This window comes from Lolium perenne, chromosome 2 (genome assembly GCF_019359855.2).
Source record: "Lolium perenne isolate Kyuss_39 chromosome 2, Kyuss_2.0, whole genome shotgun sequence".
NCBI lineage: Eukaryota > Viridiplantae > Streptophyta > Magnoliopsida > Poales > Poaceae > Lolium > Lolium perenne.
In genome coordinates, this window is record NC_067245.2 from 47013637 (window position 1) to 47032550 (window position 18914).

Here is an 18914-nt window from a genome sequence, read left to right on the forward strand (position 1 = left end):
GAGGTGGAATGACATCGCAGCCAATTACTCGAAGCACCGGCATCCAATTCCTTTGCACGAAAACGGCGATCACTTTTTCAATCATAGAGGCAGCACACGCCGTGGTACGCATGAATCGGCTCGAAGCCGTAGCATGTCGCGTGGAAGCAACTCCGATTTGGCGCTACCATGGGCATATCCGTCAATTCCCCCTGGTTCGTTTTGTTTTGGACGGGCTGGCTGGGAGATGGCTGACACGGAACGTTCCCCGGTCCGGTGGGCGGGCCGTTCCAGGCTGGCGCACAAGTGGGCGTCCGTCGGTCAAGCGCCCCCTCGCGTATCCCTCTGCCCTCTGGCCTCGCCATTCCCCGATCAGATCCCTCACGCTCACGCGCGGACACAAAACAGCAATCATCCCCCACCTCCACCTCCTGAATACTCGGACGGACTCCAATCCAGGAGAAACACACGCACCGCCGCAGAGAGGAGAGAGATTCGGTCGGACCGATGAGCGGGGTGACGGACGAGGACCCGAAGCGCGCGGCCGGCTCCGGCTCCGGCGGCGGGGGCGGGTCGTCGGGGAGCGGCGGCGACGGCCACGCGCGCCGCCGGTTCGACGACAAGGCGCTCGTGGCGCGCACGTCGCTCATCCTCTGGCACACGCACCAGAACGACGCCGCCGCCGTGCGCAAGCTGCTCGAGGAGGACGGCGCGCTCGTCAACGCGCGCGACTACGACAGCCGCACGCCGCTCCACGTCGCCGCGCTGCACGGCTGGCAGGAGGTCGCCGAGTGCCTCATCGCAAACGGGGCCGACGTCAACGCGCTCGACCGCTGGCAGAACACGGTGAGCCCTCCTCCGCCGCCCCGTCGATCCTTCCTTAATTTCCCCCTCTCCGGGTCGGCTGGGTCCTCCTTCGCGATCTCGCCTCCTGCTCTCGTTGAAAAATCATTTCAAATCGAATCGGGGGCTCGTGTCGGGATTTGGGTTTCATTTTTCAACGTCGCTAGATGAATTCGCTAATTCCGGTGGGGAAACGATCGGCCGTGGGTCTGTAGTTAGCGCTCCGCAGCTTTTGATTCGTTCCATGGTGCGCCTGTCAATCATCATCTGCCCCCCGGGACTTGTTCTGTTGTTCAGACCTATTCATGTGCTTCACGACTTCACCGTTTCTACTGCGAATTGGCTGGGGCGTGTGCTACGTCTGGCTCTTCGAACGCGTCTACATTCATTTAATCCCTCTTGTTTTTTTATAAACCGAGCTGGTTCAAAGCATGCGATTATATTGGTTAAACTTCTGTGGTTATGGTAACTGATTGGTTAAATTTATGCGCCAATGTACGTTGGTTCTGACTCCGGTTTCTAAAAACTGTGGTAATTGTTCACGGTGTGCTTACTTTTGCTTCATTAACAGCCACTAGCTGATGCGGAGGGTGCAAAGAGGCATGCTATGATCGACCTGCTCAAGAAGCATGGCGGATTGACATATGTAAGTAGCCATCAACCTGGGCTCGGTTTAATTCATTGCCTTGCCCACTGAATTGCAAAGTTGTAGGGATGTTTAGTCTCAACATTAGCTCAACACTACTAAATTTGCCACTTGACACCAGGTATTCTGATTCCACCAGTAACTCTATGGTTATGGAAGTAGTGGGTGAGTCCCCATATATTCCTCTGCAGCTGTCTCTGTCATGGTCCTGAATCTGTATCCAGGACACTTGGTCCCAAATATTGTTACCAGAAGTAGAAGTAGGGTATTTGGATTTGTCTGTGCTCTATATGGAAAATGTTAGATGCGGTACTAATGGATGATTTTGATACCTTGTTTGCGTTACACGTGGGCATCCGTTAGAAATTGCTGGATGTACAACAATTGTGTCAATTGTTGATTAAAGACCCGATACTGTTCTCCTTTTGGAGATCACACTGTATACAATAAGGATGGGTTCTAGAGGTTTGCTTGTCTATTTTCCTTCATTTAATGGCTAGTCTTAGTGCACCTTTCAAGCATGGCCAAATTAATTATGCTCTACTTAGTTGGTATAAGTGTTCTATTGGATAAGAGCTGTCTAATTATTGTTGAGACTTCATTATGTGTTTATAGTTGGCATCGTCCCATTTAATCACGCGCAGATACATCGGATTCCTCTGATTTATCTTTCTTCTGATACGTGGCCATCTTGCTTATTGCATTGAAAAGTTGTAGGAATGTCTAGTTTGAAAATCAGCGCAGCATTACTAAATTTGTAACTTGACACCAGGTATTCTGATTTCACCAGTAACTCTATGATACGGAAGTAGTGGGTGAGTCTCCATATATACCTCTGCAGCTGTCTCTGTCATGGTCCTGAATCTGTATCCAGGGCACTTGGTCAGTTGGTCCCAAATATCTGTTACCACAAGTAGAAGTGCGTGTTTGGATGTGTCAGTGTTCTTTATGGAAAATGTTAGATGAGGTCTGCTAGAAATTCCTGTACATACAAAAAATATGTCAGTTGTTACTGTTCTCATTTTGGAGATCATACTGGATATGCTAAGGATGGGTTTTAGAAGTTTACCTGTCTATTTTCATTTAGTGGGTAGTCTTGGTGCACCTTTCAAGCACAACCAAATTAATTATACTTTATTTAGTTGGAATAAATTTTCTATTGGGGTAAGAGCTGTCTAGTTAATCATGGTGTTTATAGTTGGCACTGCATTTAATCATGCTCAGATACATGGATTCCTCTGATTCAGTTTTGCTGTAGGGTAAAACTGGAAGCCACTTTGAAGCAAAGTCAATTCCACCTCCCTTAACAAACAAGGCTGACTGGGAGATTAACCCACTTGAACTGGATTTCACAAAAGCAGTTATGATCGGAAAGGTTACTATTCTCGAATTATCTCCTAATTCATTGCAACCGTTTTTTTATTAAACCATTGCAACTGTTATATAAAGATTATGTGATATAAAGAACTCTTAGTTAAGCATTGCAATTGTTATCAAGGTGGACTGATTTATATATAATGCACACTGCATACTGAGATATGATAGCTGAGAATTGCTAACAGACTTTGCCCTTTCATGATTATAATATTTCCATCACTAGCATACTTGAGTTAATGCAATTAGGTAGCATTTGGCTTATTCTTGCTGCTGTGAGCAAGGTGGAACCACTGCCTTTCATTTTTTTTGAACTTTTAGGTCATGAGTTGTATGTTTGATGTATCAAATTAGTTAGAGGTAATAATTTACCGTGTAGTTCCAATCATAATACATGCGAGCGTAATAATGGATTTAAAAAAAATTGAAGCTAATTTTTTTCTTTTGGATGGTCAATTTATATTTAACTTACTCCTCTGCGCCAATCAATTTGGGCTGGAGGAAGTAGTATAATACTAGGAAGATAATGGACTTATTTTGCTCCACCTTTAGTTCATTTTTGTAATTGTGTTATCTTAAGTTCATCTAACCTGCTAAATACTGCAGGGCTCTTTTGGTGAAATTCTGAAAGCAAATTGGCGAGGAACACCTATTGCTGTCAAGCGCATTCTTCCATCATTATCTGATGATAGGCTGGTTATGTAAGTTTAAGTTTATTCACATAGTTGCTAGGATAGATGTTCGCATTTCATGTGGTTAACTATGTTTTGTATAAGGCATGACTGGACACTTTTTCACATGTTTGTCTGACGGAGTGATCACTTAACATTTACTTTCCTTGGTTTGCAGCCAAGATTTTAAACATGAAGTCAACTTGCTGATAAAGTTGAGGCATCCAAATATTGTACAGTTTCTTGGAGCAGTCACAGAAACCAAGCCTTTGATGCTAGTTACTGAGTTCCTACGAGGAGTACGTAATCTGTTTCGGAAGCCAACTATCCTGTGATGTAGTCTATTTGGAACTCGCTAATGCTGATCTAAATGCATGTCCCAGGGTGATCTTCATCAATATCTCAAGGAGAAAGGCTCACTCCCCCCACTTACTGCTATTAATTTCGCGTTGGACATCGCAAGGTATTCTTATCTTCATATGTTTAGCTCGTACAATATAATATATAATGTGTATATATATATGATTGATCTGTGCAGGGTTCTTATTATATAACTTGCTTTAAACTGTATCATACTCATGGCAAATTAACTATTGTACTATCGGTAATTACTGATGCTTGAATATATAGTCTAGTGACAATCTTTTTTGTGTGTTGATCGTTCTATGTAATGCTTTTTTAGTACCCCCTGATAATTCTCTTGCGTTCATCTTTAGGGTACTGGTTACTCAGCGCTGACTTTGATTTTACTTAACAAAAATTCTTAGCATCCAAGTGATTCAATAATATTAATAGGCAGTGTGGGTATTGGTTAGTGGCATGGTCTCCTTAGGATCTATTTGAACTGCAAAGCGAATTTGCTAACACCACATCTTTGAACCATCATGCATTTCCCATTTTTGTTTTATGGAAAATAAGTACTTTCTGGCATAGGTTCTAGCTTCCCATATGAAAAATCACTTGATGTAGTGATCTTTTCTTATTTGTAAGAAATAATATTGATCCATGTGTTATTCTCTTCTGTAGGGGCATGGCATATCTTCATAATGAGCCTAATGTTGTAATTCATCGGGACTTAAAGCCAAGGTATGATGGATTACTTGTTTTGCTAAGTCAGGCAGCTACGTAGGCTGGTCTAACCTGTTATGTTTATCTCCAGAAATATTCTTCTAGTTAATACCGCTGCCAACCACCTGAAAGTTGGAGATTTTGGTCTTAGCAAGATTATCAAATCTCAGCATGCCAACGATGTATACAAGATGACTGGGGAGACTGGAAGCTGTAAGTGCTCAGGACTTGTATAGTTTGTCTTTCCTCTCTGAACTTATTCTCACAAGTTGTCTTGATATTTGTTCAAACACAGACCGGTACATGGCTCCTGAAGTTTTCAAGCACCGTAAATACGACAAGAAAGTTGATATCTTCTCCTTTGCCATGATACTATATGAGGTAGTTTTTGCCATCTAAACCTGCAACCCAGCAGCGTGTCATATCATATGATTGTGCATGTTCTGAACTAATTATTCATTTTGATTGTAGATGCTTGAAGGGGATCCACCTTTTTCCAACTATGAACCTTATGAGGCTGCTAAGTATGTGTCAGATGGGCATCGCCCAGCTTTCCGTTCAAAAGGACATACTGCTGAGTTGAAAGAGTAAGTACTACAAGCTAAAACAGAACCCTCTTAACAGCCTTCGGCTTGTCATGTTTATGTAAGCTTGTCTCTGTACTTCTGTATTATAACGTGGTTTGTTTAACTGCAGGCTGACTGAGCTATGTTGGGCTGCAGATATCAATCTGAGACCATCTTTCTTAGAGATACTCAAGAGGCTGGAGAAGATCAAGGAAAGCTTATCATCCCACGATCACCACTGGCATTTATTCTCACAATCGTAGTCCTTATACTCGTCACAAACAATTTAAACTACAGGTGTCGTGAATGGTTTTTCATGGGAGGTCAACATCGATTGTGTACAAAATTGGATGGTCGAAAAGGTCCACTGAAACGGCAAAAGGATGCCCTGATGCTTTTGTTTCTGCCAAAGCAGATACTTTTCTCGAATCACTCTTTGCTTTTAGGTAATCGTGAAAGCCTGGAGGGTGATTAGCCCATAGTTCTTCAAAACAGAGTTAATTGGGATTCTAAAGATTGCCCTTTCCATCCCTGAGAGGTGCAAATTATTTATTGAGAACTGCTTCTGTAGTTGCGGAGAGTAAATTTGTTTGTGCAGTCTCTATAAAGCTCTTCTTTATAGTGTGAACTTTGTCTTGTGGTTGGGTAAACATATATACAGTTATCTGTAGAATTGAATGGAAAAACGAACCTCTCTATGCGTGTGAAGTTTAGTTCTGCTGAGTGCACACTGATGGCGCTGTGGATGGCAATGGCACTCTTGCAGATGCGTATGACAAAAATGATGTTGCTTACTTAATTCGAGCCCAAAACTCCGCTTTGTTTACTAAATTCCTCACCAAACTTCATTCTAACTCCTCTGCGCCTTGGGTCTCTTGGTTCTGCGGCGATATGGCTGGCATAGTTCCAGGGATCTGGGAGATGCCCATCACCTTGACACCCCCGTTTGGAAGGACATCATTCTCAACTTGGATGCTTTCCGCTCCGTCTCTAAAGTTGCTGTTGGCAACGGATGTGCCACTGCGTTCTGGTTAGACCTTTGGGTTGGCGACTCCCCCCTTCGGGATCGCTTTCCGAATCTTTGCTCTCACTCCACGAGGCCCAATATGGCGGTGGTCTCTGCCATGTCGCCTGACTTCTGCAACACCCTTGGACCGCGCCTGTCGCTGGCCGCTGAAGCCGAGCTGCGTGACCTTGCAAACGTGCTCAGCTCTGTGGATCTGCGCCACGATACCCCGGATACTTGTGCTTGCCGCCTCACTAACTCTAAACTGTCAAACAAAAGTTTCTATTTCAATTCTTTCAGGCATCTGCAGATTGATGACGTGGCCTGTAAGGTCTGGAAGAGCGCCGCCCCCCTCAGGTGCAAGATTTTCTGCTGGCTCGCCAGGAAAAAACGCCTCCCCACCAACGAGCGACGGTTTCGACACCACCTCTGCGCCAGCGTCGGATGCCCCTCCTGCTCGCAGGACGAAGACGTGGCACACCTCCTGTTTCGGTGCCCCCAAGCCCTTCAAGTGTGGAAATTCTTCTACCCTGATTTCGACGAACAGGGACCCTCGAGCCTCACCGAGTTCTGGTCCTCCTGTTGTCCAAGCTATGTAACGACCACGATCACCACCGCCATCGCTTGGAGCATCTGGAAGAGAAGAAATGGCCGTGTCTTTCACGGGATTGTTGAAGACCTCGCCTTAGTCACGCAGCGTTGCATCGAAGACATTAGACTTTGGGCAGTTAATAAAGTTGTTCAGGCTCTCCTCTAAAACCCTTGTATATGCTCTCCAGGTTCTTTTGCAGTTAATAAAGTTGTTCAGGCTGGCGTAAACCCGCCGTAGCCAGGGTCAAAAAAAAAAATGATGTTGCACATGGTAAGTTTCAGTAGCCATTGCTTTCCATCTACATAATTTTTTGTTCTTGTAATTTACACATGTCAAGAAGTGGTTTATGTACTTAGCTCTTATTAAGTTACTCTAGCTTCTAGCACAGTACCATGTCATAAGAGAGAATAACATTGTACTATCTACTATGGTAGCATGTCCTGTGTTTGTTGTAACTGTATTACTCCGTACTTAATACTCCATGCCTAGTTTTGAGCAAAGCTAGTCAGGATTAGAGCAAAGCTAGTCAGGATTAGATCTAATAGTCCGAAAAATGCATTCCATCTTCCTGGAAGGAGATGAAATAGGAAATTTATACTCGGACCACCAATTATTTTTTGTTTAGATTTGTGGGGCTTTCTCACAGAGAGAAAACACCCTATAAAAATTAGCGTATGCTGCTAAGTGTGGCGTGCACACGGTATTCTTTAGTAAAAGGCGAAAGAATAGTTCGCTTTGTGCTCACCACGCAGCTGCGTGAGTTCCATCGGGCGCACCCCGACCTCTTATATAGCCCAGCTCCCTGCGCTGTCTCCCTGGCTAGGCGAGGTGGGACTAAACGAAGACGCTCCACCGTGTGCGCTCCTTCTACTGCTGCCCGGCCCGCATGTTAATCAGCAAAGCCCACGGAAGTATGCTCGCTTTGGGCCTTTCACGTTGTCAGCCCACGCCATCGCAGAGGAGAGGAGAGGAGACGGCAGCGGCGGCGGATGGGCGCTGCTAGGCGATCTGATGGCACCCGGCGGGCGGGCGGGCGACCGGCCGCGGATCCGTCGGAGGCGAGGGGGCTCACCGTCGCCGGCGTCGGCCCATCCACCGACAGGTTCCATCTCGGTTCGTGTCTCATTGCTCCGAATCAGTTCGTGTGTGCTCAGCCTACCCTCTCCATCGTGTTCTAACACATTGCCTAAAATTTATTGGTCTGTACAAGCAACACAATAGATGGAAGACGATAAGCCCAAATAGCATGTTTGCAAATCACAACAAGTAACCTCGTCAAAATATCAGCATAACTGCTGTGATCACATTGCGAGTTGTGACTCTTAAGGTTCGCCCAATTCATTCTCGACATGTTGAGACAAGTGTATTTATCCTCTGAAAGGTTGTGAATTCCAATCAAGGAAAGCAAACAAGTTCTACTTTGATAGCATGGCGATTCATTTGCTTGTGCCCAATCTTTTAACCTCATGGACTTCCACTTGAAGCTGCCTTCTCTCCGGTCCCATCGATGTACCATTTACTCAGTCTCTGCCGAGTGACCTCTACCTGAAAATTAGATTAAAAACCATGATTGAGTATATCTTCTAGTACGCTAATCTAGCACTCGATATATATTTATTACAATGAACTTTTGTTTTAATATAGATAGGTCATATGAAGAACTGTGGGTGACAATGTTTGAGTACAGTAATGGTTGAAAAGTTAGCAAAGCTTACCTGTTTATCCCAATCAGTCCTAATTGTTATGAACAGAAGTACAATTGTTTGAACCAGTGTTCCGAGCAGCATGCCAACCCAAACGCCCTATAGTAGCAACCAAGGAGAGTTAGGACAACCTAGAGCCAAGAGGTAAATGTTACTGAATTTAGTAACCGATTTACTACAACAGCGTCAATCTCACCTTCACATGATATCCAAGAACATAACCTAGGATCGCTCCAAGAGGGATACCAATCAAGTAATATGTTGTGATGTTAACATATGCAACCACGCTTTGCCAACCCGCCCCAACAGCAACACCTACAGGATATCAAACAAGGGTATACTTTCAGTAAACCAAATGCATCTTTATTGAAATAAAATGGCAAATGGTTTGTTTCGCGTGGAAAATAAACCAAATCAAATGATTATCGGCATTCAGTCAATTGCTGAAGCAAACCTGATAGCACTGGTTGAACACTGTTCAACAAGATGGAGACGGCCAGAAGAGGCGAGAGATCAGCAACTGTGGCAGCTACCTCTTCACTCGTTGTAAATATGTAGGAAAGCTTTCCTCGGAACAAAAGGAAGAACACAAACAACGCAAGACCTATAGAAAAAGAAGTGGTGACGATATTTAAGATGGCGAACTTTGCCCTTCTTGCACTTCCAGCTCCGAGCTCATTTGCCACACGCACTCTACAACACACCAAATCATTATCATCAAATTTCTGAAACTGATTTGATCAAATTAGACGGTAACAGCGAGCTCTTAGACCAAGAAGTTACCCTGTTGCGGACAAAAAACCCATGGAAATCATCAACTCCCAACCATTGATGTTAAGGCTGCAGATTTCACATATAGAAACCATAATAGTTAATTAACTCATATGCAGCGACAATGAAGCACTGTTGAATTATGCAATGGCATATATGCACCAGTGGCTAGCAAGCGTCCTTTGGAAGAATAGGAATATCCAGAGTGGAGAACCAAATCTTATGTAGTGAACTATGAAGTGAAGTATAGTAAAGATTACCATATCGAAAGAGCATCAAGTGTAACCTCTGGATTCTTCATGTACCCGGTTAGGAGCACCAATATAGTGTTGTACCACATTTCCAAACTGAAGAGGCAAGCAAGGGAAAAATATTTATCATTGCTACGTGCATCCGAAATTTTGATATGGATAGTATAAAACATCCGCGTATGCTTGGTCAGTAAGTCTTTTGTTGCGGATGAAGTTTGTTCTTTCTTTCTGAAACTGTTCTTTATGTATAGTTGTATACTCAAAACTGAAGCTTGTTCTTACCAGAGCATCACACCAGAGGATAGAGAGAGCTTTATGATGGGGAAGAGGTCGGTGAGTGCCTCAGAGGAGAACCCCCTCCATGTGAGAGGGCACGCACCACAGAACACAAAGATGAGCTGCCCAGACACAGGAATCCACAAAGAAATGACCATGGAGCTCATGACCCCGGAAAGTCCAAAGTGGAACTTGATGGTCAAGAGCCACGACAGGAACAGATGGGTGCCGAGGTTGACGAACGCGAGATAGGTGACTATTAGATTCTTGCTCTGCGCCTGCAGGTACATCTGGAGCGCGAAGTTGCAGAGGTTGGCAAACATGATGGGGATGTACCAGACCGAGATGAGCCCAGCAATGGCGGCGATCTTGGGGTCCTGGCCGATGAAGACTAGGAGAGGCTCGGTGAACAGGAAGATGGGGAGCATGAGCACAGCGCAGCTGCTGAGGATGATCCAGGAGCGCTGCAGGTAGATGCCCAACATGTGGTACTGCTGCGCCCCGTAGGACTGCCCACACAGCGTCTCCAGTGCACTCGCCATGCCTAGCTGCATTCAGTTTACGCACATTAATCAAACGATAAAACCATCGGGTTTTTTTCTCTTTTGCAGAAATTTGTTTCTGAAGACTCTGAAATCTCTGGACTGGTTGCCATCTACTGTAGCTACCTAGGGAAGACATGTAACTTCTGTTTCTGTCATGTGTTATTATGCCACATATCACTATCGAAATATGGATGCAGGTTATAGCTAGAGATCCAATGTTCATACTACTTAAATAATTCATCCACTGCTTATGTTATGATTAAATTGACAATGTATTGAAGAAGGGGCTCGCTCAGATCATATATTCCTAATTCCTCCACTGTCTAGAGGTTTCTGTCATCTACTGTGTCTAACTAGGTGTGTCCCTGGCAACAGTTGACAAGAGTATGACCAACGAAAAGACTGACCACATGCAATTGAGATGACCATCATCAATCTCAAGAACATGTAGGAGGAAGAAGAGTAGTGTAGTAGTATGGTAGTATGGTAGTATAAGAAGCAAATGAGGTGTCCAAATTAAATGAACACTGCTAGTCCTAGATAGGTAGCTACATTACCAGTATGCCATTGCAGAAGCGCATGAGGACGGTGGAGACGAGGGCGAAGGCGGCGAGCTCGGTGGCACCGATGTGGCCCATGAAGGACAGGCTGATGATGGTGACCCCGAAGCCGGAGAAGCGCATGCAGATGGACGGCCCCGCCACCTTCCATAGCTTCCGGTTCTCCTCTAGCAGCCGCCGCCCCAGCACCGCCTCCTCTTCTTCTCTACCTCCTGCATGGCCTCCCCGGATCAGACCATTTTCGGCCACCACCGACGCAGCCGGCCTTGGCCCAAGCAGCGGGACATTGTGCTCGTCCTCCCTCTTCTCCATCGAGGGACGTAGCAAGGTAGGCAGTAGCACGTGTAAGTAGCGCTGCAGTACCGCTCGATTGGCTATGAGTTGAGGATGCAGAATATATAATACTCTCACATTGGTGCATGTTCTGAAGTTAAGGACCCGCCTGAAACCATCTCTCCATTTGGAATCTACCCTTCCTTGCATCATCCCAAACACAAGCATGCTCGTAAGTCAGGTGAACCAACTCCATACACTTTATTCCATCGGTGTACCCCACGGACCGGTTCATTCTTTTTAATTGTGCATGCGCCATGCCAAATTCATGGCGATGAAAACTAGAGTTTGCACCGCTTAAAAGATCTCACAAGTCTGGATGACCCTTGGAGACTTGGAGCGCCTCTATGCATGTGGTCACTTTGCCAACTGATTGTCTCTTCCATTCTATTATTGCACGTAGTTATTACTATTCTGCAATATCTCACTTAGACAAGGACTAGCAATCTAGCATGCATATAATATAGAGTAAAATGCACCGAAGATCCTATAAGTTTGGATGATTCCTTATTCGGGTCCTAATTGTTTGAACTTATGTACCGGCAGTCCTAATTCTCAATAAGTTGTGAACAGAAGATCCTAAACAGGTCTGACCAGTCGTTGACTGGTGCCAAGTAGGCATTTTTTTTATAGAAAACCCCGCAGATAATTATTTATTCTTACCTCGTGGTCCATTTTACCTTGTCTCCTATTGTCCTCTTCCACTCCCTGCATCCAAGCCATAGCCATGCCAGGGAGATGCTCCAGGGTGCATTAATTGGTCGCATGTCGAGGTGCGGCCTCGCTCTCTAGGGTAGGCGGTTGAGGAAGGCCGCACTAGGACGCAGTAGCAAATTATGAGGGGCAGACGTGGATGCCAGGGGAAGCTCGTCGCCCACGGCACATCATTAACATGTAATCGATCTGTCTCAGAATATAAGGAGCCTAAAAATTAGTCAAAAGTCAAATCTTTCTTTAAATTGAGTATATGTTTCCCTCCTTTTCCCGCTAGGATCGGAAATCTTGTATTTTCCATATCCATACGATGAGTCCTTAGGTTTCCGAAATAGTGTAATGGAAAAGAAGTGCTTCGAATCATTGCTATTTGACTCGGACTTGTTCTGAAAAAGTTGAGGTATTTTGAACTGTTTGTTGACACGGACAAAGTAAGGGAAAACCTCTGAAAGAATTTCCATATTGACCTTGGACATATAAGATTTCCGAATCGAATTCTAGTGTGGAGAAGTAACTCAAAAAGTAACAAATCACTAAACTCTAAACTACCCGTTATCCAAAAAAAAACCTAAAATTCCTAATAATAAACCAAAATCTCCTACACGATTAGTTACAAAAGCTTTTTGACAAGCACTCGCCGCGATCGGTCGCCTATCAATAAATAGGAACAAATTCCCACGAGTTCCCAAAAAAAATTCTCATGTCAAGACCACATATGGGTTCGATATACTCTTATCTTCAACGAATGGCCCCGCTTTCAATGCAGGTAGAAACCTATGGTTGCAGGATGGTTGAATGTTGTTAATGAGAATAGTAATTCGGTTTTCTTAACAATAGGATCTGTGGATTTCTTGGTTCATCATGCTATTGCTCTAGGTTTGCATACAACTACATTGATTTTAGTGAAGGGCGCTTTAGATGCACACGGTTCGAAATTAATGCCGGATAAAAAGGATTTTGGGTATATAGTTTTCCTTGTGATGGCCCATGGCGCGATGGTGGTTGGGACGCGTTTTATTTGGCAGTTTTCTGGATGTTAAATACCATCGGATGGGTTATTTTTTATTGGCATTGGAAACATATCACATTATGGCAGGGCAACTTTTCACAATTTAATGAATCCTGTACTTATTCGATGGGATGGTTAAGAGATTACTTATGGTTAAACTCTTCACAACTTATCAATGGATATAATCCTTTTGGGATGAATAGTTTATCGGTATGGGCATGGATGTTCTTATTTGAACATCTTATTTGGGCTACTGGATTCATGTTCTTAATTTCCTGGCGTGGATAGTGGAAGGAATTAATTGAGACTTTAGCTTCTCATCGAAACATCGAGAAATTGTTCATATAGAAAAATCTAAAGAAATAAAAAAGGAGACCCATGCCATGATTTTAAAATCTTTTCTATTTACTAGTCTAAGTTTCTCGATGAGGATAATTAATTCGGTCGTTGTGGTCGGACTCTATTATGGATTTATGACCACATTCTTCATAGCTCCCTCTTAGATCTTCTTTCTCCAATCTTGGATTAGGAAAACTGCCCTAACTATGGGAGAATATTTTCGAGATGTTAATAAGCAAGACTTGCTTTTATTCATCGATAATATCTTTCGTTTTGTTCAATCAGGATCGAAGGTATCCGCTTTATTAGGGAGAATTCCTTCTGCAATGGGTTATCAACCTACTCTTAGTACACAAATGGGTTCTTTGCAAGAAAAAATTGCTTCTACTAAAAAGGGATCTATAACTTTGATTCAAGCAGTTTATGTACCTGCAGACGATTTGACCGACCTGCTTCTGCCACAACATTTGCACATTTGAATGCTAATACCTTTCTTTCCAGAGGATTAGCCTCCAAGGGTACTTATCCAGCAGTAGATCCTTTAGATTCAACCTCAACTATGTTACAGTCTAGGATTGTTGGCAATGAACATTATGAAATTGCACAAAGAGTTAAGAACTTTAACCAATATTTAGGAACAAATACCTACATCTACAATATTGAAAGGACATATTAAGAAAATATAGTTTATGGTGAATCTACTGATATTAATTTATTATTGTAATTGTTCATATTTTTATGTGTAAACTCGATCGGACATACAAAACATTAATTTTTGAGTAATTCTTAGACACCTTACATTTTGGAACGGAGAGAACCGAGGGAGTACAATACAAAACTCAATGTCATTAGATATAATATAATATATTTTCATATAATATCAGTATCATAGTCCTTGATAATTTTCTTGCTAAAAATTAAATCAAAGTACTATGCTCTTCTTCTCTAAGAAAATAGTTGTTCTTTCCCAAAAATTTGGCCAAAGTATTATTCGCGAATTTTCTCATAAAAGGGCTTACAAAACTCGCCAGGAAGGGCCCAGAAAAGCTCTAAGGATCACATGTCGAAGTTGGGCGTCTTGCCTCTTTCTCTTGCACCGAGTTTACGTGAAACGCTCGACCTCTGCGCAGCACATATTCATAAACGTACTGAATAGAGAAATTTTGAATAATTTAGAATTGTGGGGCTTTCTCACAAAGAGAAAACACCCTATAAAAATTAGCGTATGCTGCTTAGTGTGGCGTGCACACGGTATTCTTTAGTAAAAGGCGAAAGAATAGTTCGCTTTGTGCTCACCACGCAGCTGCGTGAGTTCCATCGGGCGCACCCCGACCTCTTATATAGCCCAGCTCCCTGCGCTGTCTCTCTTGGCCAGGCGAGGTGGGACTAAACGCGCCATCGCCTTTGCATTTTCATGCTGCCCTACACATTCACGGGGAAAGCCCATACAAGTAGGCTCGTTTTGGGCCTTTCAGGTACTGAGCCCACGGTTTCATTTTAGGCCTCGTAGCGCTGGCTCTCCTTCGTCCACAAACACTCGGTTCTCTGATCTTTCCCTTTGGCTGTTCGTCACCACTGCTAAAACAAAAAAAAAGCTGTTCGTCACCAGTGCAGCGGATTAAATGGGCAGAGCGTAGCAGGTCCTACTCAACAACAGTGGTCATTAGGTAATCCTCCGTCACGAATTCACGATGGAGGGACGCAAATACATATCCTATATACATCTCGTGCAAACTGTAAATTCGTGTGCTCGTCCTGCTCTGCACTGCAGAACAATGTCCAAGCAAAGAAGAAACGCCTATGTGGCTCCAAGTTACACCATATATATGAAACATCAACTTTGACAGGTTTTACAAACTGTTTCGATTGGGCAAAATCTAGAGCACAGGTAGACAATCTGCAGTATGATGAACATGGTTTCTTACTGCAGATTTGAGTATACCGTCAGATACATAAGTTAACAGCTCACAGCAACAATATACCCTAATTTCAGAATGATGTGCCATCATGGGACAACTACAGCAGCTTCTTTCTCTCGAAAAAGGTCTTCAGATGCCACAGCTGCAGACCTGCCACGGACAAGCAGATGCCGAGCGACAGGAAACCGAGCCAGCCCATCCTCGAGTTGGTTTGCTTGTTCATGTTCTGCATTTCCTCCTCCCTGGACAAATGACAGATCAAAAACTTAATTTTGTGAATGGCGTCACTAATATTCATCATGGAGTGAACTTTTACCGGTGCCAGAAATACTAGGCAGACAAATGACAGCTCAAAAACTTGATTTCCGAGTTGCTTCTCTAATTATCATGGAATGAAGTTTTACCATTGCCAGAAATAATAGGCAATATTGTACCTTTCACGTAGATAATACATTTCTTCATGGATAGATTTGATGGTATCCGCTAGCTTCCTCAACTCTATTTCCATCATCTGCAACAAGTAAAACACAATGTATGAACAGCTAATCCTCCGACAAACATTGTAGGATAGTACTAGTGCAGTCATACACTCATACCGCGGTACTATCTCCATGTGCTACTGCCAAATACTAATGTGGATCATCTATTAGAGTACTTCATTTGTGTTGGTGATGTACCACATGTTACTGGCTGGTCACTCTCCAGAGGTAGGACAAACAAAATGGTGACTTGACAATGTTATTCCGACCTAGTTCATAAAAAGGCACTTCTTACAAAACCAGATATCTTACTGCTTATTTAGAAGTGTTGGTTACGACTTTATGACCAGTGTTCAAAAGCTAATACGGAACTGCTACTGCCTACTGTTTAAGAACCAACACTAGCTGACACTGTGACACCCATTAGCAATTGATGTGTCAATGTGCAATTACTGATGGACAACATTACACATAAGCTACCGAAACACAGATAAAAATAATCAGCAGGCACTGAGCCTCCTTTGTACTTTTTTTTGTGAAAACATATGCTTAGGAGTTATCAGCAAGAGTTATATGGAAAATAGCTGTATGTCAAAATTACAGAATGTCCAAACTCATCACAGATCAAATTCTTATTCTGCTCATCACAGATCAAATTCTTATACTGCTCATCACAGATCAAATTCTTATACTGCTCGCCGCGGAAGTATGCCAAGAGACCAAAAGCTTGTTTGACATATAAATCCTTTGTTCAATGAGAAACACACACCTCATAGTTTTGTGCAAGTGATATTGACGATTCAAGTACATCACAGAACCAATTAGAAAATTCTACATAACATACATAAGTCAATGTTGTAGACTCATTCATAAATGTAATTTGTAGAACGACAAAGCGAATAAAGCAAAACGCACATTACCACAAGACTACAACATCAGCTTAATTTAACTAACCACTGGACTATTTAGCATATTCTCTTCCAAATACACTAATATTCTAAGAATAACAATCCACCAGCAAGAACTGCATCATATGCTTAAGCTCCTAGAATAAAATTTTAAAACTCTACAAAACATATTTAGAAGTCCAGCCACTTTGGTGCCCAGATACATACCCCAACAAACTTGCGCCTAGAAGGGATTAATCTACCACCTCACAGGAAGATTTCTCAACATAATGTACAAAGCTTGAAGTATACTGATCGCAAACAGACATGCTCGAAATGACCTCAGCGTCGCCACATACTACAGGAAACTACATGGTAACCCACTCAAGAGAACAAGCAAGCCAAGAGACTCAACTTAGAAGTATCTAAATACATAAGAGCCCAAGTCTCCACACCTAGATATGTAATGATTCTGCAAGCCCACCTTTTGCTCTATATCCGTACACTGAAATTGCTTCTGAACAGCGAACCTACAAAAGCCCAACCTTGCGAATGACATGACCCCGAACATCCCAACGTAGTAATCCGATCACAAACCTAAACTCCCAATTCATTACACACATCCAAGCACTCACATGCCAAACAAAGCCTATGATTCCTGCTCTTACGCGCAAATTAGCACCTATAGTCACGAACTACTAAGACTACATCTATAAGGGACAATTTGGCCATATGAAATAGCTTGATTACTAGTTAAAATTTCAGCAGAAGCTGAAGTAGTCAACCGAGGGCTAAGCGGATCACTCACATCGACCTGGCCCTTCTTGGCGACGTTAGGCCAGTCCTTGGCCGTGACGCCGCTCTTCCAATCAAACTCGAAGGTGACAGTGACGGGCGGCTTGTGGTCCGGCGCCCAGAAGCAGGCCAAGTAATCCCCGGCCTCCGTCGCCGTGAAGGCGAAGTGCCCGGACTGGACGTTCTCGGAGTAGTGCATGCTGTTCCCGTACGGCGAGGTCACCTGCACCGACCAAATCAGCGAAATCACGGGATCGCCGCCCAATCGCGCGCGGCAGCTAGATGACGATCGATCAGTATGACTTACCCTGAGGGAGATGCGGTGGGAGTCGGGGAGCGGGGCGTCGGGGGAGGTGTTCTCGGGGCCGACGATCTGGTACTTGCCGACGGCCATGGAGTCGACCTTGATCTCGTCGGAGATGCACTTGGTGTGGCCGGACTCGAGGTCGAACCGGAGCGCGCGCGCCGCGGGGGAGGCCGCGAAGAGGAAGGCCAGGAGGAGGAGCACGGACGGGGGGAGCCATCTGGGGGCGGAGGATCCGGCGCGCCGCGCGGCCATGGCCGGAGATCGGAGTGGGAATCGGAGCAAGGTCGGCGCACGAAGTCACGGGGTGGGGTTGGCTTTGGAGTTTGGCTTATTGGGGATGGGGGAAGAGGCTGGTTGGCTGGTTGCAGGTTTGTGACGTGGAAGTGACTAAAAGTTTGCGAGAGTAGCTTGAATCATGGATTAGTAAAAAATCTTTTTCCTAAACTGAAGCTAGTGATCGATTTTTTAGACATTAGTGATTAATCTGGTCAAACTAGAGACTCATTTGCTTTTGAATATGCTTGAGAGTTCTACAGTATTCCTTTGTGCCAAAATACGGCACATATACTCCCTCCGTTCGTAAAAGATTGTTTTAGATTTATCTAAATTTAATTTTTTTTACACAAAATAGTGTGTACATGTACCTGAATTTAGACGAATCAAACACATTTTTTATGAACAGAATACTTATCTTCCGCAAAACAGCGCATAACTTTTTAGCCAAAAGACAACCTATCGTAAGTTTAACCAATCTTGTATACAGAGTATGAGAATTTACAATATCTAATAAAAACAATGAAAACACATGTTACGGTGGATCTATTGATGTTGATTTGGTATTATAGATGTTCATAATTTTATCTATATGATTGGTCAAACATATTGTATGTTAGCTTTGAACTAAACTTATATGCCTTCTTTCGACGAACAAAGAGAGCATCAGCCATTAACCACCTCCAGATGCAACATTGGTCTTATGTTATATAGGAACAAACATGTAGGCAACAAATTAGAACTTATATAAGTATGTTTGTCATAAAAATGTAATCGCATGTTTTTGCTTGATCAATCTCAGAAAAAATACATAGTAAAATGCATCCACCGTCATTGAACTTTCTTGAGAAGATATAATATATTTTTCATGTTGGCATATGGGGAGTTTGGGGGGATAGCGAGAGATTTCTCCCATGTTGTACTTTCCCCCATAAACCTTATTAGATCACATCGGCCAAATCCCATCCTACTTGTTATGTTTGTTCGGCAAAAACAACCATATGTCAC

The 18914-nt window shown here is 43.5% G+C and overlaps 3 protein-coding genes, 1 long non-coding RNA gene, 1 other non-coding gene and 1 pseudogene across 7 annotated transcripts; 2 read left to right on the forward strand and 4 right to left on the reverse strand.

Moving 5' to 3' along the window:
- Nucleotides 1-364: 364 nt before the first annotated feature.
- LOC127332014 (serine/threonine-protein kinase VIK) lies at nt 365-5860 on the forward strand. 2 transcript variants are annotated; one of them, XM_051358267.2, is made up of 11 exons: nt 365-825; nt 1394-1468; nt 2727-2843; nt 3449-3543; nt 3692-3812; nt 3897-3976; nt 4540-4599; nt 4673-4794; nt 4877-4962; nt 5053-5168; nt 5278-5860. In XM_051358267.2, the coding sequence occupies exons 1-11, from the start codon at nt 487-489 to the stop codon at nt 5408-5410; spliced, it is 1344 nt and encodes a 447-aa protein (XP_051214227.1). In that variant the 5' UTR covers nt 365-486; the 3' UTR covers nt 5411-5860. The 2 variants fall into 2 exon arrangements, with proteins under 2 accessions (XP_051214227.1, XP_051214228.1); XM_051358268.2 differs by lacking the exons at nt 365-825; nt 1394-1468 and adding an exon at nt 1615-1633.
- Nucleotides 5861-7388: 1528 nt separating this feature from the next.
- LOC127337810 (U5 spliceosomal RNA) lies at nt 7389-7499 on the reverse strand (annotated as a pseudogene).
- Nucleotides 7493-10602, forward strand: LOC139835995 (uncharacterized). Of its 2 annotated transcripts, none has more exons than XR_011751571.1 (2): nt 7493-7858; nt 9756-10602. It is a non-coding gene; the product is annotated as an uncharacterized lncRNA (long non-coding RNA). The 2 variants fall into 2 exon arrangements; XR_011751572.1 differs by having other exon boundaries at nt 7493-7847.
- LOC127332016 (protein DETOXIFICATION 21) lies at nt 7970-11205 on the reverse strand. Its single transcript, XM_051358269.2, has 8 exons — nt 10849-11205; nt 9753-10294; nt 9480-9566; nt 9232-9288; nt 8903-9141; nt 8645-8763; nt 8461-8547; nt 7970-8290 (listed from the first exon to the last, which is right to left on the reverse strand). The coding sequence occupies exons 1-8, from the start codon at nt 11161-11163 to the stop codon at nt 8210-8212; spliced, it is 1527 nt and encodes a 508-aa protein (XP_051214229.2). The 5' UTR covers nt 11164-11205; the 3' UTR covers nt 7970-8209.
- A 3227-nt stretch (nt 11206-14432) lies between these two features.
- Nucleotides 14433-14551, reverse strand: LOC127337808 (U5 spliceosomal RNA). Its single transcript, XR_007874119.1, has one exon. It is a non-coding gene; the product is annotated as a U5 spliceosomal RNA (small nuclear RNA).
- Nucleotides 14552-15049: 498 nt separating this feature from the next.
- Nucleotides 15050-18002, reverse strand: LOC127332017 (transmembrane emp24 domain-containing protein p24delta9). Its single transcript, XM_051358270.2, has 4 exons — nt 17634-18002; nt 17340-17549; nt 15600-15676; nt 15050-15407 (listed from the first exon to the last, which is right to left on the reverse strand). The coding sequence occupies exons 1-4, from the start codon at nt 17883-17885 to the stop codon at nt 15263-15265; spliced, it is 684 nt and encodes a 227-aa protein (XP_051214230.1). The 5' UTR covers nt 17886-18002; the 3' UTR covers nt 15050-15262.
- Nucleotides 18003-18914: the final 912 nt, after the last annotated feature.